The 21,757-nt window shown below is 46.0% G+C and overlaps 2 protein-coding genes across 2 annotated transcripts; one reads left to right on the top strand and one right to left on the bottom strand.

The window, feature by feature from the left end:
* Window positions 1-119: 119 nt before the first annotated feature.
* On the top strand, window positions 120-3,137 carry LOC129599685 (uncharacterized). The gene is made up of 4 exons (XM_055497993.1): window positions 120-206; window positions 620-671; window positions 1,002-1,164; window positions 2,826-3,137. Exons 1-4 carry the CDS (start codon window positions 139-141, stop codon window positions 2,918-2,920), a joined length of 378 nt encoding a protein of 125 aa, XP_055353968.1. The 5' UTR covers window positions 120-138; the 3' UTR covers window positions 2,921-3,137.
* A 5,369-nt stretch (window positions 3,138-8,506) lies between these two features.
* On the bottom strand, window positions 8,507-10,670 carry LOC129599679 (uncharacterized). The gene is made up of 2 exons (XM_055497987.1): window positions 10,349-10,670; window positions 8,507-9,695 (listed from the first exon to the last, which is right to left on the bottom strand). Exons 1-2 carry the CDS (start codon window positions 10,527-10,529, stop codon window positions 8,875-8,877), a joined length of 1,002 nt encoding a protein of 333 aa, XP_055353962.1. The 5' UTR covers window positions 10,530-10,670; the 3' UTR covers window positions 8,507-8,874.
* Between the last annotated feature and the right edge of the window lie 11,087 nt (window positions 10,671-21,757).

Here is a 21,757-nt window from a genome sequence, read left to right as displayed (position 1 = left end):
GCTGTAGCTGTGCACGCAGCGCGCTGTAGATGTGTACGTACGAAAGTTGAATGGGCTGTGCATGTCTGAGCGAGCCAATCGGAATCAGTAAAATATTTGGCTAAGCGGCATAGTAGACCGCTTAGTCTGCGGCATACTATGCGGTACACTATGTGGCACAGTGGGCTCTTATCGAAAATACCGACTTGGACCGATTTTCGTGTGAGGTAGTCTCCTTTTAGCCATAGGAAAAATGTTTCGTAATATTAAACTAAACCGGCAAAACTAAAGAGTATGGCGTGTGCCACCGATACTGGGGCTTTAATCGATCGTGCGTTTTTTCGATAGAAGAGTTGTTTATCAGAAAGTTGATTTAGAACCAAAAATTAGAAGCAATTAAAATTAATAGCAAGACATAACAATAAAGGCATCGTCGCAGTGCCAGTGACTTTCGATAACCGATCAATTGTCTTCTACATTTGCATTTGCACATGCATTTGCATTTACCTCAGATGTTTTACTTTATCAAATCAATGATGTTTCTGTTTTACATAGTTATTTTAAATAATTTTTTCAAAACGCACATGCATTTGAAACATTACGCTTAACAAACATGTTACTAATTAATGAAAAATTTTAGGTTTGATTCCCTCGAAGAAGACAGGATAATACAGAAAGCATGCACCTCAACCGTAAGTGACGCTCAGAGAATAAACATTTAAAACAAAATTAATATATAATTTTTCAACAGCTGCAGTTGATCAGTAACGCATGCTTTCTATTGTGGCAAACTTTCGTGTGTTTACCTTAACAAATCTTGCTCAATACTGTAATTCATAAAATTTCTATCAATTTGAAGTTTAACAAACGTTTTGTTTTTTGATGCTCGATTGAACGAACGACTGAATATTAGCGGAAGAAACAGATTGCAGTGTACAGTACTGTAATCGTTACCTAACTTTACTAATATCGCAAACATTTACGGGGATGCCACTTTGAAACGTCGGTTCATTTGCCCTTAGAAAGTGGCCTGCGACCCTGGATGGACTTGTCAGATGGGAGTCATAGTGTTCCCGTCCAGTTCCGATCACAGTTTGGATTGTGAATCGTTCGATAAGGACTGCCTGCAAGTGTCGGAAAACCGATACAGCGCCAATTCGATGGAGGTGTACTGTATACGCGAAGGTGTGTAGCAATTGTAGGACTTGACCTTTACACCCTATTAATAGTTTCTGTGTTATCGGACATACTTATGCGTTCTGGCTGAGTGAGTCACGAAAAAACTGATGTGTTATAGACTTTTGCATATCGGTTCACAAAAGTCACGTTCGATGAGGACATGCTAACGTACACACAGTACTTTTATATCTTGGTCAGTACAATTATCTGTGCTTCAACGACAAATTTATCGTCAATACACGAAAATTGTCATCGATAAGAAGAATATGTCGAAAATAGCAATTCAAGTTGAATTCGCGCGAATACATCGCGTAATGCGAATACATTCGCGCATAATGCGCGCGCGTAAACAGTGAGCATAAAATTAATAATAATCGTTTACATTCATTTTGCTTTCTTCGCCCAGTTGGTTGTTTTGTTCTTTTTCCGGAAGGACTGTGACGACGCATTTCTTAAAGTACGCCGCACAAGTGCCCTGATTCATCCCATTGGTTTATTGCGGTTTTACAAGAAAGCCCAGATTGTTTAACTAACGCTAATTTAACACCCGACACCTAATTGCATGAGCAGCTACAGTATACTGTTTTCTTTACGTGCAGAATCCAGAACAATATTTAAAATTAGGGAGATGTAGAGCAGATCCACAAGAAACTCAAAATAAAAAAGTGGTAGCAGTTTAAGACGCATCATCGTCTTGAACTTGAAGCATAAATTAAAAGTTGAAATCACTTTGTAGTCGTTCGTGTGGATCCTCTTCCTACAACATAAAATCGATGCGTGGCATTTAATTAAATACCCGGTAAAGATAAGGCAAAATGCACTAGTCTCTACTGCATAGGTCTTTGGCCACTGAAATAACGGACTTTTAAAATACGACGCAGTCGTGTGAGTAGGTCATAAAACAAACGTTTTTTGCACAAATTTTTGCAATTTATATGTATTATTACAGCATTTTTACCGTTTCGCTTACTTTATGCCACAATAGCCATAATTCTGTTATAAAGGCTTCTACTTGTTTAACGTAGTAATAATTAAGGCAGTCACAAAATTAAAATTAAAATCTAAACTAACATAAAATTATCGCATGCTAGTAATATTACGATGTACCAACTCCGCGCCCTACATTACCGGGTAATTCTTATATATTGAATTTAATTCAATATTACGGCATGCAAATCATCAGTGCACAGGATACATATTATACGAATACAAACCATTATAAATTACTTAATAAATTAATTATTTTTTATTGTTATGATTACAGTATGTAGTGAAGCCATACAACGCATGTTTTACTTTACAATGGTACGAGGAGGATTATAGTTGAGTCGGTAGCGCATAGCTGCTGCGAGTTAAACTGAACACCATTTCCGTAAGCTGTTGACTTAACTGCCAACCGTGGATGGTTGCACAAACCGCGGTTGATAAGTAAGCAGTGCAACCGCCCACGGCTGACTATTGCTCAATTGTTGGAAATGCAACCATCCACAGTTGACTGTTACGTCAATAGCTTACGGAAACTGTGTTCAGTTTAACTCGCAGCAGCTGTGCGCTACCGACTCAACTATAATCCTCCTCGTATGTAAATACTTCTTGATCTAAAAAAGTGCACCTACCGCTTACAATTGTTAGATCACGTAATGCAGCTGTGCTTTATTGTGCCATAGATCGGCCTATGTTGACGGAATGTAGAAACGGATTGGGATCGTCATCGTTATCACCACCGCGAATGGGATATGCCCCATACGGACTGCCACCGTAAAGATTCATCAAAACTGTAACAGCTTAACGGTTACAACTTCCGTCTACTTCGACCATGTTTTGAGTAACAAAAATTCGCCCAGACTTACGTGGAAGTAAACTGTTGACTGCATCCAACATAAACCAAAACGAAAACATTAAACACAGCGGCAACAACCCACAGAATGTCCATATATTTCAACGTACTTAATGCTCTGTGTTCGGAGCTGCCCCGGAATTAGCGCTTGCAGATGGCGGATTATCCCCACCGCCTAATAAAGAAACACATAATTCAATTTCTTTTAAAGTTGCATGGTGCATGGAACGTATGATCGTACCGGAAGCTGCAGGAGGGGTAGCTACCCCTAGTTGCTCAGTCAGAGGGTGTGATGATGTGACATAGCAACGTGTGAACAGCAGCAGCGTAAGCTGCCAGTATGACTGTGAAGAGCTAAGTGAATAAAAGGACTTTATGAAGTCGTGACAATCTGGCGTGAGGAATCGAGCTCATTGCCGTTTAGAGAGAAAAAGTGTCTACGAACAGTGTGGTCATGCTTTCTGGAAGTAGTGCAGCCATGCCGTCGGGAGGAAGAAAGGAGGACACTGGTGGATTGATGAGGTTTGAGCCAGCCGCGATGACCTGGCGATCCTGGCAGTTCAGATATAAGAACTACGTGGATCTGCACAAGGTCACGGACACGGCCGAGCAGAAAGCGGTACTGTTGGACGCCTTAGGCGTGGAGGCGCTGGAAATTCTTATTTCTATGTGCCTGCCTGGGAGTCCGGACGATTTCACCGCTGGCCAGCTGGCGGATAAGCTGGAACAAGCGTTTGTGAAGAAAACGCTGAAGGAGACGGAGTGGGCGTTATACTTTAGGATTAAGCAGGAACCTGGAGAGACGCTCCTTGAGTTCTCAAACAGACTACGACGAAAGGCCACGGTGGTGGGGTTTCCGGCGACGGTGTTGGAGCAAAACATGATGGCCGCGTTCACGAACGGGCTAGCAAACGAAAACACCAGGCTGCACCTGATGTCGAAGACACGCACCAAGCTGGAGGAGTGCTTGGAGATATGCGAGTTGTACGAGCTCGCCCGAGGTACGAAGAAGACCACGGAGACGGTGGATGTGGCGAGAGTCCGCGATGCGCGTGGCCCGGATAAAGGTCACGGAGCTGGTGGCCGTGGAGAGAGGCCAAAACGGCGTGAAGCCCAGGGCGACAACCGCCGCGGCAGAAGCGGCAGTGGGGAGAGAGACCGTGATGGCGGAAGCCAAACGGCACGGTGGCCATTCAATGGCGGATGTTACGGATGCGGAGAGCGCGACCACCGCAAGGCCGAATGTTGGGCAAAAGATCTGCGGTGTGGCAACTGTGGCAGGTATGGCCACATTGCCAGGGCCTGTCGTGCCGATCCGAAGGAGAAAGAGCAGCAGAGGGATGGTGCACGGCGCACCAATCTGATAGAGGAAGAGTTCGATGTGCTACAGGTTAATGGGGATGATGATTTTGACTGTATGGTTAAACATCGGCCTAGTTACAACAGGCGAGCGAGCAGCCACCCCTGGAAATGCAGCAAGGACGGAGATGCTGTTCTGGAAACTGTGCTGGGTGAGTTGGCTGCCTTGCATAAGAAGGTTGACGAAATGGCACGACGGGGCACAGAAGCGACTCCTCGATACTGGAGACCGGCGGAGCATCGGCGATATCAGCCGGAGCAAAACCGGAGCGTGGAAGAACGGGCGGCGATTCAAATGGCAGAAGACTGCGACGTTCGGGAAAGCGTGGTGGCAGTCAGCGACGGCGAAAGCACTGACGGGGTCAGTATTGAACAGCCCAACGGCGATTTTGCGCCAATTGGATGCGTATCCGCGACGGAAATGGAAACGTCCTCTAGCACTGGACAGGTTAAGACTCGCAGTCAATTGAAGCGCGAAAAGAAGCGGAAAAAGAAGGAAGCACTGGAAAACACCGAGGATACTTTGGATTTAGTTTTTGAATAATTATTTTGGTGTGAATTTTCATTATCAAATAATTCCATATTATCTTGTATTTCTCTGTAGTGTGTTTCACACACTGAGGAAGGTGTGATGATGTGACATAGCAACGTGTGAACAGCAGCAGCGTAAGCTGCCAGTATGACTGTGAAGAGCTAAGTGAATAAAAGGACTTTATGAAGTCGTGACAGAGGGGTAGCTATCCCCAGTTGCTCAGTCAGCTATAGCTGACTGAGCAACTGTAACAAAACCACACTGATATCAACATTTTCTCGTTGCCGTGTGAAAGGTCATGTGTAATACTAACGGGCTTGGTTGATGGCATTGATTAGCATAGCGATCATCGTCGGTGACATTCCGGCGGCGTACGCTCCACCCTCACGGCTCCCAACGGAGGCTCCGTAACCACTGATGCCTACGGAAGCTCCATAGCCATCCCGTTTCTGGCGCAGTAAAGCGCGCAAATCTGTCAACGTAACTAACGGTATAAATTTTTCAGACACGGTGTGAGCGTAGCTGCGTAGTTACGAGACAAAGTACTGTAATGTATTGCAAAGTTCAGATTATACGACCACGTTCAACCCTTATACGTTCAACTCTTATGCAACCACAACTACGTACACTGTATATTCCATAACCAATTTAATTAAATACGGCCAATGTCAAAACGACGGCGGAATTTTCTGCCGGCGGAAATTTTGTGAGGTCAAAACGACGGCGGAATTTTCTGCCGGCGGAAATTTTATGAGGTCAAAACGACGGCGGAATTTCTCGTGGTCAAAATGCCGGCGGAATTTTCGTAACTTTAATTTCAGTTACGGTGCATATTTAAAAACAATTTGGAAGAAAAATGTATCTTTTATAGAATCGGGCGCTCCGTTATCAATATAAGCCTCTTTATCGGGTCGCATGTATGTAGTCTGTATGTGCGTTGTTGCGTTGGCGGTTTGCACATAAAGCGCGGATGAGTTCAAGAGAATACCTGAGCCGCGCAAGAGAGACAAACAAGGTGTTTGACAATGGCACTGCGGCGATGACACTGAGGTGTGATCTGGTCTGATCCCTTTGGAGCCTTTCCTGGGAAGACTCACAACTTCTCTGAATGTAGACTGGCACAGCTAACTCAAACGAAGAATTTCTACGCGTAGAGACACACAGAAACCGCGTTGATCGACGCATTCTTGCGGCAGAAGCGGCTGCATCACAAATTATTATTCTTTCACTCGCAGCGCAGCAGCCGCTGCGGTTTTTTTAAAAAAATTGGCATTAGAAGAATTTTGCGAAAACAAATAAGCAAAACAGTTATTACATTATCTGGTAACTTATGGGGACGTGACATTTCTGGTCCCAATGGCATTAAAATCTGGCATGGAGGAAGGTTACGAAACGGACGATGCCAGCGGCAACGAAAGTGAACATTCGGCGCAAGTGCAACAGTTTAGTTTGACCCAACCCAGCTTTTTATTAGACAATTTTTACGATAAATAGTTTACTTATAATATTTGTGTTAATGCGGCTATGCCGTGCTTATTGAATATTTAGATATTTATCGGAGACAGATACTGTCAGTTATATCTGTCTAACGTAAAAGATATCGTTATTAACCGTTTAAAGAAAGCAGGCGTTACACACTCACTTTGCAATTCGCATTACCGAAAGAATACGAGGACATTTGGGTGCTGTGAACATACCCTGCACGATTAGGCTGCGATGAACAGCCGGCTAAATTTATAGCCGTTTGCATTCAGACTGTGATATCAGTAGCGTTGCGAGCTACGGCTAACCAGCTGTTCATCGCAGCCTAATCGTGCAGGGTATGTTCACAGCACCCAAATGTCCTCGTACTTATTTTTTCTGTTGGAACAAAACTGGATGCAGTAACTGCAGATAAAAACGTGTAAAAAGACAAAAACTGCAGACGTTTGTTTTGTAACAAATTTTATGACTTCAGCGACGAACTTGCAAGCCGCAGTGGAGATGATGCTGGAAGCACTTCCACCAAAAGTGACCGCAACGCTACTGATTAACAGCATTCGAATGATGCCATTATGTCTTGCCTTTCTTCCGATTCCGCAGATTTCGACCAGCAAGCTAGCACAAGCTATTTTGTACGGTGTTTTTTGTCTAGAACCGTGTCCCTGTTGCAAGGGGATTAAGCGTCTTAATCCGTGGCAGAAAGGAAGCAGCCGTTTCCGCATCACAAAAGATACCGCTATCCATCCTAATTCGAAGTGTCCCGGCTGCGGAAATAAGTTGGTTTTGTATCAGTTTGTAATTTCCATAAAAAAATGCATGTTCAGGAAAATCCGCCGGCATTTTGACCACGAGAAATTCGGCCGGCTTTTTGACCACACAAAATTTCCGCCGGCAAGAAATTCCGCCGTCGTTTTGACCTCACAAAATTTCCGCCGGCAGAAAATTCCGCCGTCGTTTTGACATTGGCCATTAAATACTGGTATGTATATGATGTGTATGTGCGTACAATAATTAGTATTTGTGCCACAATAGACGTTCGTTGATAGTTGCAGTACAGATACAATTAATTCTTGCACTAAAACTGAAAAGCTTACCATTGGCTTTCAATAAATCATCCAGATATGGCACGACTTCTTCGAGGTCCTTCTAGAATTTGCATTCGTAAGAAAAACGTAACACCAATCGGTTAAGTAAAAATAATAAAACGATGCGTAATTACGCTAACTCATTATACTTCAATTGTTTATCTGTCAGAATTAAACAAAAAGATTTCCTAATCAAAAACCAAACTGAGCATATATAAGGGTATGTTCAGGTTATCCTAAAAAAGCAGCTGTCGAACATTACGCTTAATTTCCCTTCCAAAACATGCATGCCATCAAAACTCAGTTTTTGTGTAGTTCTGGTGAGGAGTTCGAAATTTTGCGAAAAAATAGAAAGCAATATTGGCTCTGCCTGACCTTTGATCGCAGTACGGAAGGAAAGCCAAAAGCGCCACTGAATGATAAAACATAACATCCCAGTGTGACAACAACAAGTATCCTCAATCGATCCACAATCGAAATCCCGGTATGCATATTTTTTTGGGTAGTTTTAGTATTCCTTAAACGTACAAGACAGTATCATCCGGGCCGCCAGAAACCTGAGAAAGCAGGGACGACATTACGGTTGCATCTTAAGCAACAGTTGCCCGTGTTATTACTCTCCGGTTTCCACAAACTGAAGACGTATGACTTCTTTATGGGAAATGCCGCAGTCAGCAAGTGCCGCATGTGCTCTTCAAAAGATGCACTTTCTACCAAAAAATATCAATTCTCTGAGCTTTCATGAAAAATGTTCTGACACATTGTACAAATTGTGTTATATTATGAAGGGTAAAGTTTACATATACATAGCACATGCGTAATAATTTGCGAACTCAGGTCCGTTTTTCAATAACTATATCCCTATAAGACTATAACTGCCATTGTCTATCGATTGCCCGGCCAAATTAAGCACACTTCGCATTATGTCGTTGATTCCTTAAAACGGCGACATAAAGCGGTCAAAAATCTGCTAGGGAATAATCTCTGCACTTGCTAGCACCAACTACCTCACGTTGAATAGCAAGTTATGCGAAACGTGGTGCTCCGTATTGGAACTGTGGGATTAATTTAGCACAAACGAACAGTACAGATATGTATTAGAATGAAAACAAAAAATACTAGAAATGTTAAGCCAGAACAAAATTTCCACACTATCATTACAATTACACTTCAGTTACAATTACAATTACATTACAATTTCCACACTGTCATTTGTAATATCCAGCGTTATAAGTGACATATACCCAAACTACTTCACATTCAGGAAGGGTCCCGGCTGTACAACGCAACAATACGGCTTCCCAAGACACCGATAAAGGCACCCAATCGTTACGCCATCATGGCCTTCCTCGACTTGCCACTGGTCAATAACGCAAGCGATCCGGCCCGCAACGCATCCTCCCTGCGCCAACCGGCCGGTGCTAACTTCGCGAATTCACTGTCAATGCAGTGGACTGCATAATCCAGTCGTGAGTAGTACCATGGGGTCTGAACCAACATTCAAGGTTGCCGCTTCTTCTAGGTGTTAAGAAATGGAAGTCAATTTGGTACACAATTTTTCGCCCAAAAACGTTTGTAATATTTTGGAAATAATATGGTTTTCCACTAAACGCCCAAGCGCGCTTGATACGTGCTAAATGCGACCAATACGGCTCCTCTGTAGGGGCCCATGTTGTTTCGCCATTTAAACGCCACATAATGCAGTTGGCCAGGTTATTAATGGTGCGTTGCGGTAAGGGAAGCCGAACTGCGCAGGAGAAAGATACAACGTCACCTTCCATAATTGATTGCTGTGGCATGGACTCAGCAAATACTTCCACTGCTCGGGTAATCTGCGGTTTAATACTGAAGCGTTTTAACGTAACAATTTGCTTGTATCCAAAGCGGGTTGACTCTTCCCAGCACACAACTTCTCCTTCCGATTGCAGGGACACACGGACAATAGCAAAAATCCCAAGTTGACCCCAGTGAGTTACGTTATAGAACTGATTATCGACCCCGTCATCAACGACGCGTCTCCCTTTGTCGAATATCATTCGGTCGAGATGACTCCAAGACACACCGTGCGTATTTTCTGTGGATGCCTCACAAGTCAGAATAAGACTTTCCCCTGCTCTGGGCTGGTACACTAGATTACCAGGATATGGATCTAAAATTGTTGCGTTTTGATCCATGTGAGGAAACTTCAATGTGATCCTGTCGTCTTTTAGAGTGTTCCAGGACTCTTTAATGATATCATCCACTACAAACGCATGTGTAAATTACAGGTACTTTAATTCTATGCGCGGTTCCATTTAATTCAAGTGCCGCTCAACGGCTCAACGAATAACTCAGAACAATAATAATGATGCTTAAATGTTTTTGTAAGTTGAACTGCTCAAGCAGTTTTGGCAAGGCGACATTACGCCGAGGACAACTAATCGCAAGACATTTGGTCACAGACATTTCGCCGCAAAATCATCTCGTCGCGCGACATGTAGGTGGGACTGTATCAAACCGGCAGACAGTTCGTCGCAAGGTCGTTTCGGCACCCAGACGGAGGCGAGGATGTTTCAACGGAGAGATATTTCGACAATCAGACAATCAGTTGTACAAAAACTAGGCGTACCAAAACACTCAAGAAACAAAAAAAAATCTAAGAACCAAAAGGAAACCTAAAAAAGGACCTAAGAAGCATAAAATACCTCAAAAACCTAGGAAAACTTAAGAAACCTGAGAAAAGATAAAAACTGAAAATCCTTTAAAAACTAAGCGCGGCGAATTCATTTGCCGCGAAAGTCGCAAGAAAAGTCGCGCGTCGGTTTTGAGTGCGGCGAAATGTCACACACCCGCCCGGGTGCGGGACAGGGGCACGGACAGGGTAGGACAGAGTGTAGACGTAGCGGCAGGTCTTACAATTACGACTTTTCTCAGCGGACGTTGTGTCTGGTGTGATCGTTGTTAGCGTTGTTGTTGCAGTAGCTGTGCTATCCATTGAACCTCTTGCGGAAGTGCGTCTTTGTATTGCAACAGGACACGTGCTAACCCAATGTAGAACTGCGCAAAGCAGCAGTGGAACACAAATTCCAATTGCCATCCAGTGAGTTGTATAAAGAGAGCGGTGCGATCTTCAAAATCTCATACAAAGCATACGACAGGTATGCAGCGTCTGCATTATAATATGCAGCGTCTGCATTCTGAGCAGCGCACAACACATCTGCATTATAATATTGCAAACAAATACCCAGTAGAATCGTCTCTGTGGTACTGTGGTACGAAATACACAGAATACAATGTAGGACGAAATGGTCGCATAGCCCCATACCCAGCATTCTGTACGCAAGCGGTGCAGTGCACTTGTACGAAACGGATATTTTGAACTCAGTCGTACAGTGCACTGCGCTAGTGCCCTGCAACGGACTAGAAAACTTCGTCCAGTCCGGTCCAAACTTAAAAAAATTTATCCGAACCCAGTCCGACTCCGAATTGTAGAAATCTTACTCCGACCAATCCGATCCGTAAATTTTTTGGCCACTCCGAACCCACTCCGATCCGCTCCGAAAATTTTTCCAAAAATATTTAATACAGTACACATCTTAACTTTACAGTATATCAAAAAATTTGTTAGCCATTTTGACGATAGTAAAAAGAGAAACTTCACAGTTTGGCCTTTTATAAAAAATAAAAAAATTATAAAAAAACTTTTTTTTAAATTTAAAGGTTTTCTTTACACTACAGTGTAGTAGGATTTTGGGAAGTTAGCTACCTATTCTCACCGTCAGAAATCTGTATCAGATCTTTTTATTGTGTACGGTTCTACCCACGGATCACCTACATAGAGGCTAAGGTAAAGACGAGGAAGGGATACTACTAATTGTCCGCAACTGTCAAAACGGTAGTTTCATGTACTTTTTCAAACCTGATCTTTAGGCTTAGTTTAACATATAAATATAATATTATTATTACCGTTATCACCGGTACTAATCGAATTACTAGTGCTACAACTATCAGAAATGGAAAGCCGGTGCCCAGTTAAATTGTCTGAGCCGTTAAACCAATGTTGGAGAGCGTAATTTTGAAGTAAATATACAAAAAGTATTTAGTAAAACAAATAAAGACTAATACCACCACAGCAATCATAAAACACTTTAATTTTAAAAAGTGTCAAGGGAATTCGCAAGAGAAAGCGAAAGAGAATTAAAAACAGTTAACTAAACAAAAACAGATACTTTGGCACTGTGGCAAAGTATGTTAACGCAAATGAAGCCTCGCGCGAAGCGCGAAGCTGACGAAGTACTTTGGCATTGAGCACGTTAACGCAAATGAAACCTAGCGCGAAGCGCGAAGCTGACGAAGTTTTTTGTTTGCAAGATGCGCGAAATTCAATAAAAATTAATTAATAATAATTATTTATTACGGATAATTCGGAGTCTTGATTGCATCCGAATCCGATCCGGTCAGATGCATATAAACTCCGAAACCACTCCGAGTCCGAATTTTCGAGAGTGGAATCCGTCCAATCCGATCCGAAAATCGGAGTGGATTCGGAGCGGTTCGGATTTACCAGTCCGGTGCAGGGCTCTACACTGCGCTGCATTCGTACTGAATGTGGAGATGTTGGGTATGCGACCATTTTGTCCTAAGCTGTACGTGGGAGCTAATGAAGTAATCAAGTGTAGATAGGTTTATGCAGATCCGTACGTTTTCTGGTCATGGTTGTCAAGCTGGTTGCTTACCGTTGCTATACATCAGTCATTATATTATTCCCGATCTAATTAAGAGAGCATTATGTAATAATAATAGGAAATGGCTCACCACGATGACACCGCGTTTACTATTGTCACCACCTTCCACCACGTTGTGGTTATTCCACTACCTTTTTTTAATAATTTTTTTCATCACCTTTGGCTGTTCTCACCCCTTTACGACACCATCATTCGGCTGTTTCCACCTCTTTACGCATGCACGCTTTACTTCAAGTTATTACCAAAAAGTTTCTTTAAAATGTATAAAAATATTATGTAATACTACTAATATCTTGTACGTACTTATATAAATATATATACAAGAAACAGCCTCGGCTTCGCCTCCGCGTTTCTTGGGTTCTAAACTCCACGACCGGTTTGCGGATTATTGACTTAGAATGGATCAGTTTATTAGCTAACCTCTTAAACAGAATGGATGAATCTGAAGGGCCCGATAATAAAAATTTTATAAAAAAATAGATGTTTTGGTTTCGTGCACTCGAACGCAATTACTTTGACTTTACAGGTATTTTTTGTTAAGTTTTTATAGCGCAAAACCATCCGAATCTAATCAACCACCAGAGTATTACATTACAAAATAAACTCACATTACAAAGGACGCTTAGACCGGACACTGGTGCGAGTTCGTCACCCACTAAAAACTTAGCGGGCTCTGTTCTATTTTGTTCAGAAATTGCAGTTTGGTCATACGTTCACCTAACGGGCTCTGTGAACTGGACAGTAGTGGTAGCTCGGTCACTCTTTCAACTAAAGGGCTGTGTCCACTTGACAATAATGGTAGCTCGGTCACTAGTTCACCTAAAGGGCTGTGTGCACTGGACAGTAGTAGTAGCTCGGTCACTAGTTCACCTAACGGGCTGTATCCACTTGACAGTAATGGTAGCTCGGTCACTAGTTCAACTAAGGGGTTCACCTAACGGGCTCTGTGCCTGCCGTGTAAGAAAAATCGCTAAGTGAGTAAGTGACCGAGCTACAACTACTGTCCAGTGCACAGAGCCCGTTAGGTGAACGAGTGATCGAGCTTCCAAGTTCCAGCAAAATCAAACAACCCGATAATCTTAGTAATACTCTAAGTGAAACTTGTAAATAGAGTTAGAACTTTGAAATAACGTATAAAAGTGCCGACAACCAAAACCGGAATTCTTATTAATGTTGTGGTTGGCGGTGCACGAAAACTTTATTTATTTATTTATTTATTTATTTATTTATTTATTTATTTATTTATTTATTTATTTATTTATTTATTTATTTATTTATTTTGTTAATTCATTTATTTATTTATTGGAAATGGCTATTCTCACCACGCTGGCACCTCCTTTGGCTGTACTCACCACCTTTCACCGCCTTTTGGCTATTCGCACCACCTTTTTTAAGATATTTTTCACAATACCTTTTGACTATTGCCACCACCTTTTTGCACATCCTTTTCGCTTCCCACCTCCTTAAATAATTTTTTTAATATGCGGGACGCGGGTGGCCCAACAAAACGGCGGTCTCGGGTCTTGGTTTGTCTCTCGCAAATCACTTGTCATACCGCAAATTTTTGCAAAAAACAATTCCGTTTTTTTATCCAGTAATTGTTTTCAGTTTTCTGTTACAAATTTTTGTGCCCGACAATAAATAACAGCATCTGTCGGTTTAACTGATAAACATGGCTAACAATAAGCTATTTTGCTAACAAAAACGGGTTTGAATTACGTAGCTCAGTTCCTGAAGTTTAAAAATAGAACTACTTTCGAAAAACTAGCTTTTGGATTTCACGAGAATTAATGTACGGAGTATCAATTCTCTCTTTTCTTCGCTAAATACGGTAAAATGATTATTGGAAATTCTTGCAAAAAAACAGTCTATCTGAAAAAGCAGTCAATCGACCTCTAGAAGTCGGTAATATTTGCCGGTATCAATAAGAACTACGTTTCCGGTCGGTGGTGTAACTAATCGTAAGGAAAAAGCGCCGCTAACGGCAAAGCTATAAAAGAGGTGTGCAGAGGGGGTGGCAATAGTCAAAAGGTGGTGTAAAAAATATTTTAAAAAAGGTGGTGCGAATAGCTAAAAGGCGGTGAAAGGTGGGGAGAACAGCCAAAAGGTGGTGTGAGGTGGTGGGAATAGCCACACCTTTATTTATTTAGACTCGCACAATTGATTTAGTTTTCGGTTTTATTAGTGTGTTTCTCAGTTTATGTTAGTATTGTATCCAGGCAAATTTTTTCTAAGTCCCAAGGTCACCTTAAAAGTGGGTTAGATCGCTTTCGGCATCATGCCGGCACGATTCTGGTCGAACTAATTTTAAAAAAAATTGTCGGAGGCAACAGCCTGCGCGTGGTGCCCCGCCCAAACAGGGCGTACTTGCACTCACTTACTTGCCGTATACCGCCTCTCTCACTGGTACGTATGTGTGCTGCTGCACTGCACTCATCCACTGAAGTGGATATACGCAGCGCATACACTGAGTGGACTGCTCTCTCGTCCCTCTTTCGCAGCACCAATCAGCGTTCATACGCTCGCGTTGGATCGAGTCCAGTCTGCGCATCACACAGCTGATGTCTGGCCTGCACCAAGCACGTGGTTGCCGCCAGCACTTCTTTCTTCAACGCCTTGAAGAGCTCGCAAGACTTTTAGCAACCACTTTACGCTAGTTTTGACCAGACGTGCCTTGGTTCTTGCTTTTCCTGCTATACGCAGCATTGTTCCCCCTTTATTTGTCAATAAAGCACACACTCGTGATCTCCTCGCCATAGTCTGTTACATGGAAGCAGCATCTTTACTGGTTTTCCTTCCTACGGAATCTCTGAGGAGACGGTGAAGGCTTCACTTTCGGAGAACTCGACGGGAACCTGAAAGTCACTGACAGAACGACTGCTGAAGCAGCCGTTGCTTTGACTTTTGATCGGACTGATCTGCCGTCTTACAGCAGAGGAAAAACGAGGATCACTGAAGTGATTCTTGCCCAGCTGGTGAGCACAGTAACCGCTTCTTCAACAAAGGAAGAACGGTTAATTTCCCGCACGTACGGACTTTTCCTTCTCTCAACGGTCGGATCTGACTCGAACGAGAGTCCGCAGCGCGTAGGATTACTCTATCATACGGGGACCTTCGCTTTGAACAGTGACCCGCAACTTTACTCGCGGATTTCAGCTCGGAAACGACGGATTTCCGACCTCGGACGGAGGAAACCGACCAGAACCGACACCAACACTGGTAAAGTCACGGTTACGTCGATTTTAGCCTTAACTAGGTCGGCTTTTAACTTTCTAACGACAGAAAACTATTTCTGACGGTTGGATTTAACTTTTCAACGGTAAAAAAGTAGTTTCTAGCGGAGAAACCGACCTAGAACCTTACTCGGAATACATATCCGACCTGCTAGGTCACCGAACCTGTCTGGACAGTCAGACAAAGGCTAACCGGCAACAGGTCGGAAATTCTCTTCTTTTTGATTTCTAACGGTGTAAAATTCCTAAATTACTAAAACTAATTTCTAACGACTTCAAAATCGAAAATCCGACTAGATAAACTTTCTAGTCGACTAAAAATAATTTGCTTTTCTGGCGGAAATTCGCGCCAAAATTCTCGAGCTTCCTTGTGACGTCAGAACGACCGATTTGCAGTACTTTGAGGGCAGCCAATCAGAGTGCAGGGGAAAGTTCCCATACCCTAACATAGGGTGATTCATCATTTTTTGTAACTTTTGCACGGGGCCCGCTATCTGTGACGTAGACAGAAGTGCAAGGCCACTTAACCTGTCACGTCATACTGGTCAGCACAGTAGTATAGGACGTACCATACCGTACTACTATTACGTACTGTACTGTACCATTGTACTGTGTACTAACCCTGTGTACTGAGTCACCAACAGACAACACCAACCACAACAGCAAGTCGCAAGATCCTGACACTCGGAAGTTCCTGAACCCAAAGACGTTCCCGATTATACCGAACATCTCCACATAGGAGATTGTTCGACTTGCTGTTTAACTAATAAAATCTTTAAGGCTCCATCAGAGCCGACCTGATCTGACAACCATGTCAAACCTTAAGAAGAACGAGTACGCCAAGGAGTACAACCAGGATTACTCCCGGCGTGCGACGACGACCACTGCGTATTCACTCAGATACGCCGGTCAAGAAAGAAGTCAGCCATCCTCAACCGACTCGACTAAGTCGGCCGAAGCAAGGGAAAGGCGCAACGAGCGGATCCTCCTTGCCGACTCAAATCCGACCTCGGATGACAGTTTTGAGGACGCCAGGGATAGAACATTCCTGGATACCCAAGCTGACACATCAACCCCGTCCCACCCTACCGGGGGGATGTGGAACAGCTGCAGGCAGAGACCACATTGTCTCATGCCGACCAGGAGACGAGCTCACACAGAGCTCAGGACTCGGTAACGGCTACAAAAGCCACCGAGCTCGGACGGCACTCACCCAACAGAGCGGAAAGAATGCCGAAGTCGACCTCGTCCCACATGGACATGGCGACTAAGGAGGTCGGATGGAAATCGCCGACCACAGAGGTCGGACGAAAATCGTCGACCAGGGAGGTCGGTCAAATACAACCGACTATCGAAGTCGACCAACAGAAGGTCGGCCTACCACAGACAACGGAAGTCGGCATAGTCCAACCAACCATACAGGTCGGAAAGACTTCACCAACCTCGGAGGTCGGACAACAGAAGCGGACCACAGAGGTCGGACAACAGGAAGTCGGCAACATACAGCCGACCAGCACGGAACTGAAGCCAGCCGACAACAAGTCGGATGCAGGCATCCAGCCGACCAAACCAATGGTAGGAACGGAGGGCTCCGAGGTACCGCCACGAAGCGGCCCTCACCCAGCTGGATCGCCGACCAACATTCCGGTACCCAACGAACGGGTTATCTCGCCGTTGAGCCGACCTTCGCCAACTGAAAGCGAGTCGAATCGAGCGACAGAAGCTCAACAAACGGTGAGGCTGACAACAAGTCGACCTGTCGACCTGAAGATTAGGTCGTCGCCACTGATGTTCGAACCTGGCGAACTTGGTAGTGAGAAAACTCCGCCAGCGACTGACGAAGTCTTTGACGCAACAAATGTGTCACGACCTAACAGCGAGGACGGATTCTTCACAACACCGGTGAAGTCCTACATGGACGGCAACGGATACCATGCCAGTGCACTAGAATACACGGCGAAGAAGTGGATCGCGGCTACATCGCCCGAACGGGTCGAGGATGTCGACCTACTCCGTGCGAGATGCCGTAAACTGATCACACAGATTGTTTTGGCAGACCGAATTGTCAACTCGGCGGAAGGATCGCTCATCAACTCGGGAAACACCCATAAGCTCGAACGGAGGAAGTGGGAACGTGATATGGTCGACGCCAATAAAGCCGTCTCCACGCAACAACGCGAGATCGACCGACTTAACGCCTTACTGAAACGTAACGACCAACCGCGTCACTACGACCTTCAGGAGAACGAAGCACTCAAAGGCATGTTGGATCGATCCATGAACGCCGTCCACGAGCTCAACCGAGAACTCGCCGAGTCGCACAAAGCACTCGAAGAGGCACAGAAGGAACTGGCCGACGTGCAAACGGCATTGGTCGCCTCGGAAATGGCCGCTGGAGCATTCCACCAGCAATTGAATCAGGCCAACGAGAAAGTCGACGTCTATCGAGACGAAGTCGATAGATATGCAGTCGAGCTTAGGAAGGCCGATAACGAGATCGACCGACTAACACATTTAACCGACCCACTACAGTCGGAAACGGAAATCCTTATGGCTAGAGTGGGACGACAGTTTATTGACTACCACAACTCAGGCCCCCCTATCCAAAGGATAGCTAACGACCTCGAACAGGCGAATGCTCAACTGCCCGAGCAAATCCATGGACTGAATGACGTCCTGAAGGAGGAACAGAAACTCCGAGCCCAGCTAGAATACAGCTTGGCTGAAGCCCAGAAAGTGAACGAGGCGCAACGAAGTCGCATTGTTTACTTGGAGGCCCGTGAAGTCGAACTATATGACTTCTGCGAACAGGCTGCTCGCAACCTCGCAGAGATGATGCGGCAGATGGACGCAATGGACACTGAGACACGGTGTCTGAGGGAAGAAGAGAAGCACCTGGAACAAAGCCAGGTCGAACCTCCCTCATACCGAACATCAATGGCGCAGGATCAACACCCGTCGCGAACGATACACGACATCCTGTGGGGAATCAATCCGGCCCAGGAAATGGCAAAGAAGGAGAACAACACCTCCTACTTCGTCGGAGTCGTAACAACCGACCCGATGACCGGAATGCCCCCTCAGCCGAATCCGATACCGAGTGCTCCGGAACCGGAACACAATACGTCGACCGCGGCACCACATGTGCCTACGTCGAACGTGGCGACAACGACGTCAGCCGGTGCATAAGCACCTCGTACGCGACGCAGACGATAATGCACGCGCCGGTACCGATGAGAGCAGATCGGACAACAAGTTCCACGTTTCCAACCACCGAGACAATCGGGAGACGCACTTCGCCCACCAAAGACGAATTCCAACCCGACTTTACTGCGTCAGAATTCGCCGTTCGATTTCGAACGAGCACGGACTCGGTCATACAACATGATCGACCAGCGGCAGGACGGATATAACGAGGAACAGTCGACTCGGTATCCGGAGGACAACTCCGACCAACAAGGTCGGATGCCTTTATACCGACCTGAACAAGGTCGGATGCCTGCCCTAGTACCACAGTCCATCAGTACGAATAGCCCAAGAACAACCGAGGGGATTCTACCCGTCGGCGCCGAGACAAAATCGAGCGCCGCCTCCACAACCGAATCAGTTTGGAGGTCGACCAGAACAGCTTGGTTACTGTATGTAAACCAGGCTCAAGCACAGCATTCGCAACAGGACGGACAGGCTGGCCCGGCATATCACCAAGCGGCATACCAAGACCAACAAGGTCGGATGCCACATGCAAACCTGCCACCTGCCCCGGCCGCACAACAAATGGCACCGGTGGTACAACCGATCCCTCCGGTACAGGACCCGCAACATGTCGCTTTGGTACGAGCAATGGCCCACGGACGTAGGCAACCTATGCCGCCGTTCGACGGTGACCACACCAAACTCCATGGATGGCTGAAGCAAATTCGAAGCCTGTATCGTCAAGCCCAACAGTGGTACGAGGACGATCAGACCTTCATGGCCGACTTGGAGGCCGAACTCAAGGGCCAAGCGGAGGAATGGCACACACAGACAGCCGCCGACGAACCGCTCGGCGGATGGCCAGTCGACATATGGCTGACCAAGTTCGAGGAACGGTTTGCGGATAAAAATAGGGAAGTGAACGCAATCGCACGGATGAATAAACGCCTATTCCGTTTCGGAGAAGAGACACCGGAACAATATTACGATGCGATGATGTTCATCAAGTCCCAAGCCCGCACGATCACCGATCAAATGGTGTTATACCACCTCAAGGAGAACATCCACGAGCCCAACTACGGGAGGCCTTGGAAATCAGGATGCCGACGACACCAGTCGAGCTCCGCGACTACATACGGAGCTTCGTCAACGGCAAACCGATGTACGAGGTGGGAAGGTCACGCGACAGTGACTATGCCCGAGTTCGAGCAGGAACACCTACACCTGCCCCGACTCCACCTCCGGCGGGGCCGGTAACGGAAACCGGCAAACTGGCCCAGGAACTGGGCCAGGTGGAAACCGCAGGAACAGCGGAGGAGGCCAACAGGGGTCTCCGGAGCAGCGGCAACAGTTACCGCCACACCAGCCTTTCGGCTTGGCGTCGCCCAACAATGGGCCGGCTCGGAGTAACACGCCGGGAAACGCCCAAGGTCGATGAGCTCCGGTGACTCATTCGACCTCCAACATCCCACCGAACCACCGGACAAGGACAATCCGACTAACCAACCGCTCTCTCCTCGGAACGAACCGAACTCTAATCCGTTACAAAAGCGGATACTTACAGTCCTAAACGTATTAGGACTGAAATGGAACAGTTGCTCGGAGGAAGAATTCTTCACGGCACTGTCGGCCCCCACACAGGAGGCAGCGGCTGCACGAACTATGGCAGCCAAACTCGGCATTTTCGTCAACAATGGCGAAATCGAGATCCGAGCCGGAACGCAAGAAATGCCCGACTCAACCGACCCAGCGCATCAACTTGGCACTGGAACGTCGGAGGTCGGAACGCGAGAATCGCCCGACCCACGCAGCGCAAACAATGCGACTGCGCCGTTTGCCACACAAAGTGACGCAGTACGGCCCGGCCACGGAAGTTGGACCGGATTGCCGGTGAGGATAAACTTAACCGAGCAGCCCAGACGAGGCCCAAGACGTGGAGGGCCGGGACGCCGATTCACGCACTGGGGCAACAGAAACTTCCCCAATGTATCATCCGGATGCGCAACGGATAGATACGCTGCAACAATGGCAGCCATCGACCTTACCGAAGGACCGGGAGGATTCGAAGAATGGGAAACAGTCCCATTGGAAGCACAGGTACCTGTCTACTCTCGGCCGGAGGAAGCAGACCTCTTCCAACGAAGTTACGAGCAGCCACGAACAGTGACTGGCTCTCGAACGTTCCAGAATTTCAACTACATGTTGTCAGCCGAGAGACCGACCGACGTCTCCACGGAGGAACGGATACTAGAACAAGCACGACGGCTTACAACTGCCAACGCGCCGAAGGACGGAGTAGCTAACCGACCAGAAGCACAAGAAGCAGTCACAGCCGAAGTGAGACGAACAGAAGTCGATTGTGGATCAATATCATTAATTCCGATCAAACCGACGGTACGGGATGTTACCTTTGAAAAAGGAACCCACAAGAAACCGAAGACAGTTCGAGCTTGGACACATGAAATCCAAGTCGGATCCACGCCCACACTGGCAATGCTGGATACCGGAGCGGAGACTTTGCTCATCGAACGACGATTTTGCGAGAGGAACGGTTTGACGATGCAACCCCTCGGACATTACACCAAAATACTCGGTGTAGGCGGACAAGTCGCGTTCATGGTGTCTCGTTGCTGTACCGCACCTGTAACGATGCAGGGATTTACGAGCCACCATATATTTCACGTCCAGCCGACCGAAGCGGACATCCCAGTGCTACTCGGATGCGACTACTTGCATTCGAAGTTCACCTTCGTTTTAACACCGATTCCGACCTTGGAACCACCAGGAGGAACGACGGTAGTGCAGTCTATCCCGATACCAGAGGCATCGGGCAAGTTACCAAGTGAAGCGAGGATAAGTCGGATTGATCACCCTTCGGACTCTTCGCGCAACATTTGCCGTGACTGCCGGGACAATAACCGGACTCTGATCGAGGAACTTAAGCTGCACAACGCCATTGAAGCGTGCGAAGGACGGGAAAGCACCGGTACACTAAGACCGGCGAAGACTATACTAAAGTCTATCCCGATACAAGAGGCATCCGCCGACGCGGATGCTCTAAACCTAGAAAAGGTACAACAAAGGTACCGAACTTGGTTCTCGGGAATGCGTCATTTTTTCGACCAACGGACGTCGGAAATGGTGACCACTCTGCG

The sequence above is a fragment of the Paramacrobiotus metropolitanus genome, unplaced genomic scaffold, assembly GCF_019649055.1.
Source record: "Paramacrobiotus metropolitanus isolate TYO unplaced genomic scaffold, Prichtersi_v1.0 Parri_scaffold0000152, whole genome shotgun sequence".
Lineage (NCBI taxonomy): Eukaryota > Metazoa > Tardigrada > Eutardigrada > Parachela > Macrobiotidae > Paramacrobiotus > Paramacrobiotus metropolitanus.
This window is presented reverse-complemented; position numbering and strand designations above follow the sequence as displayed.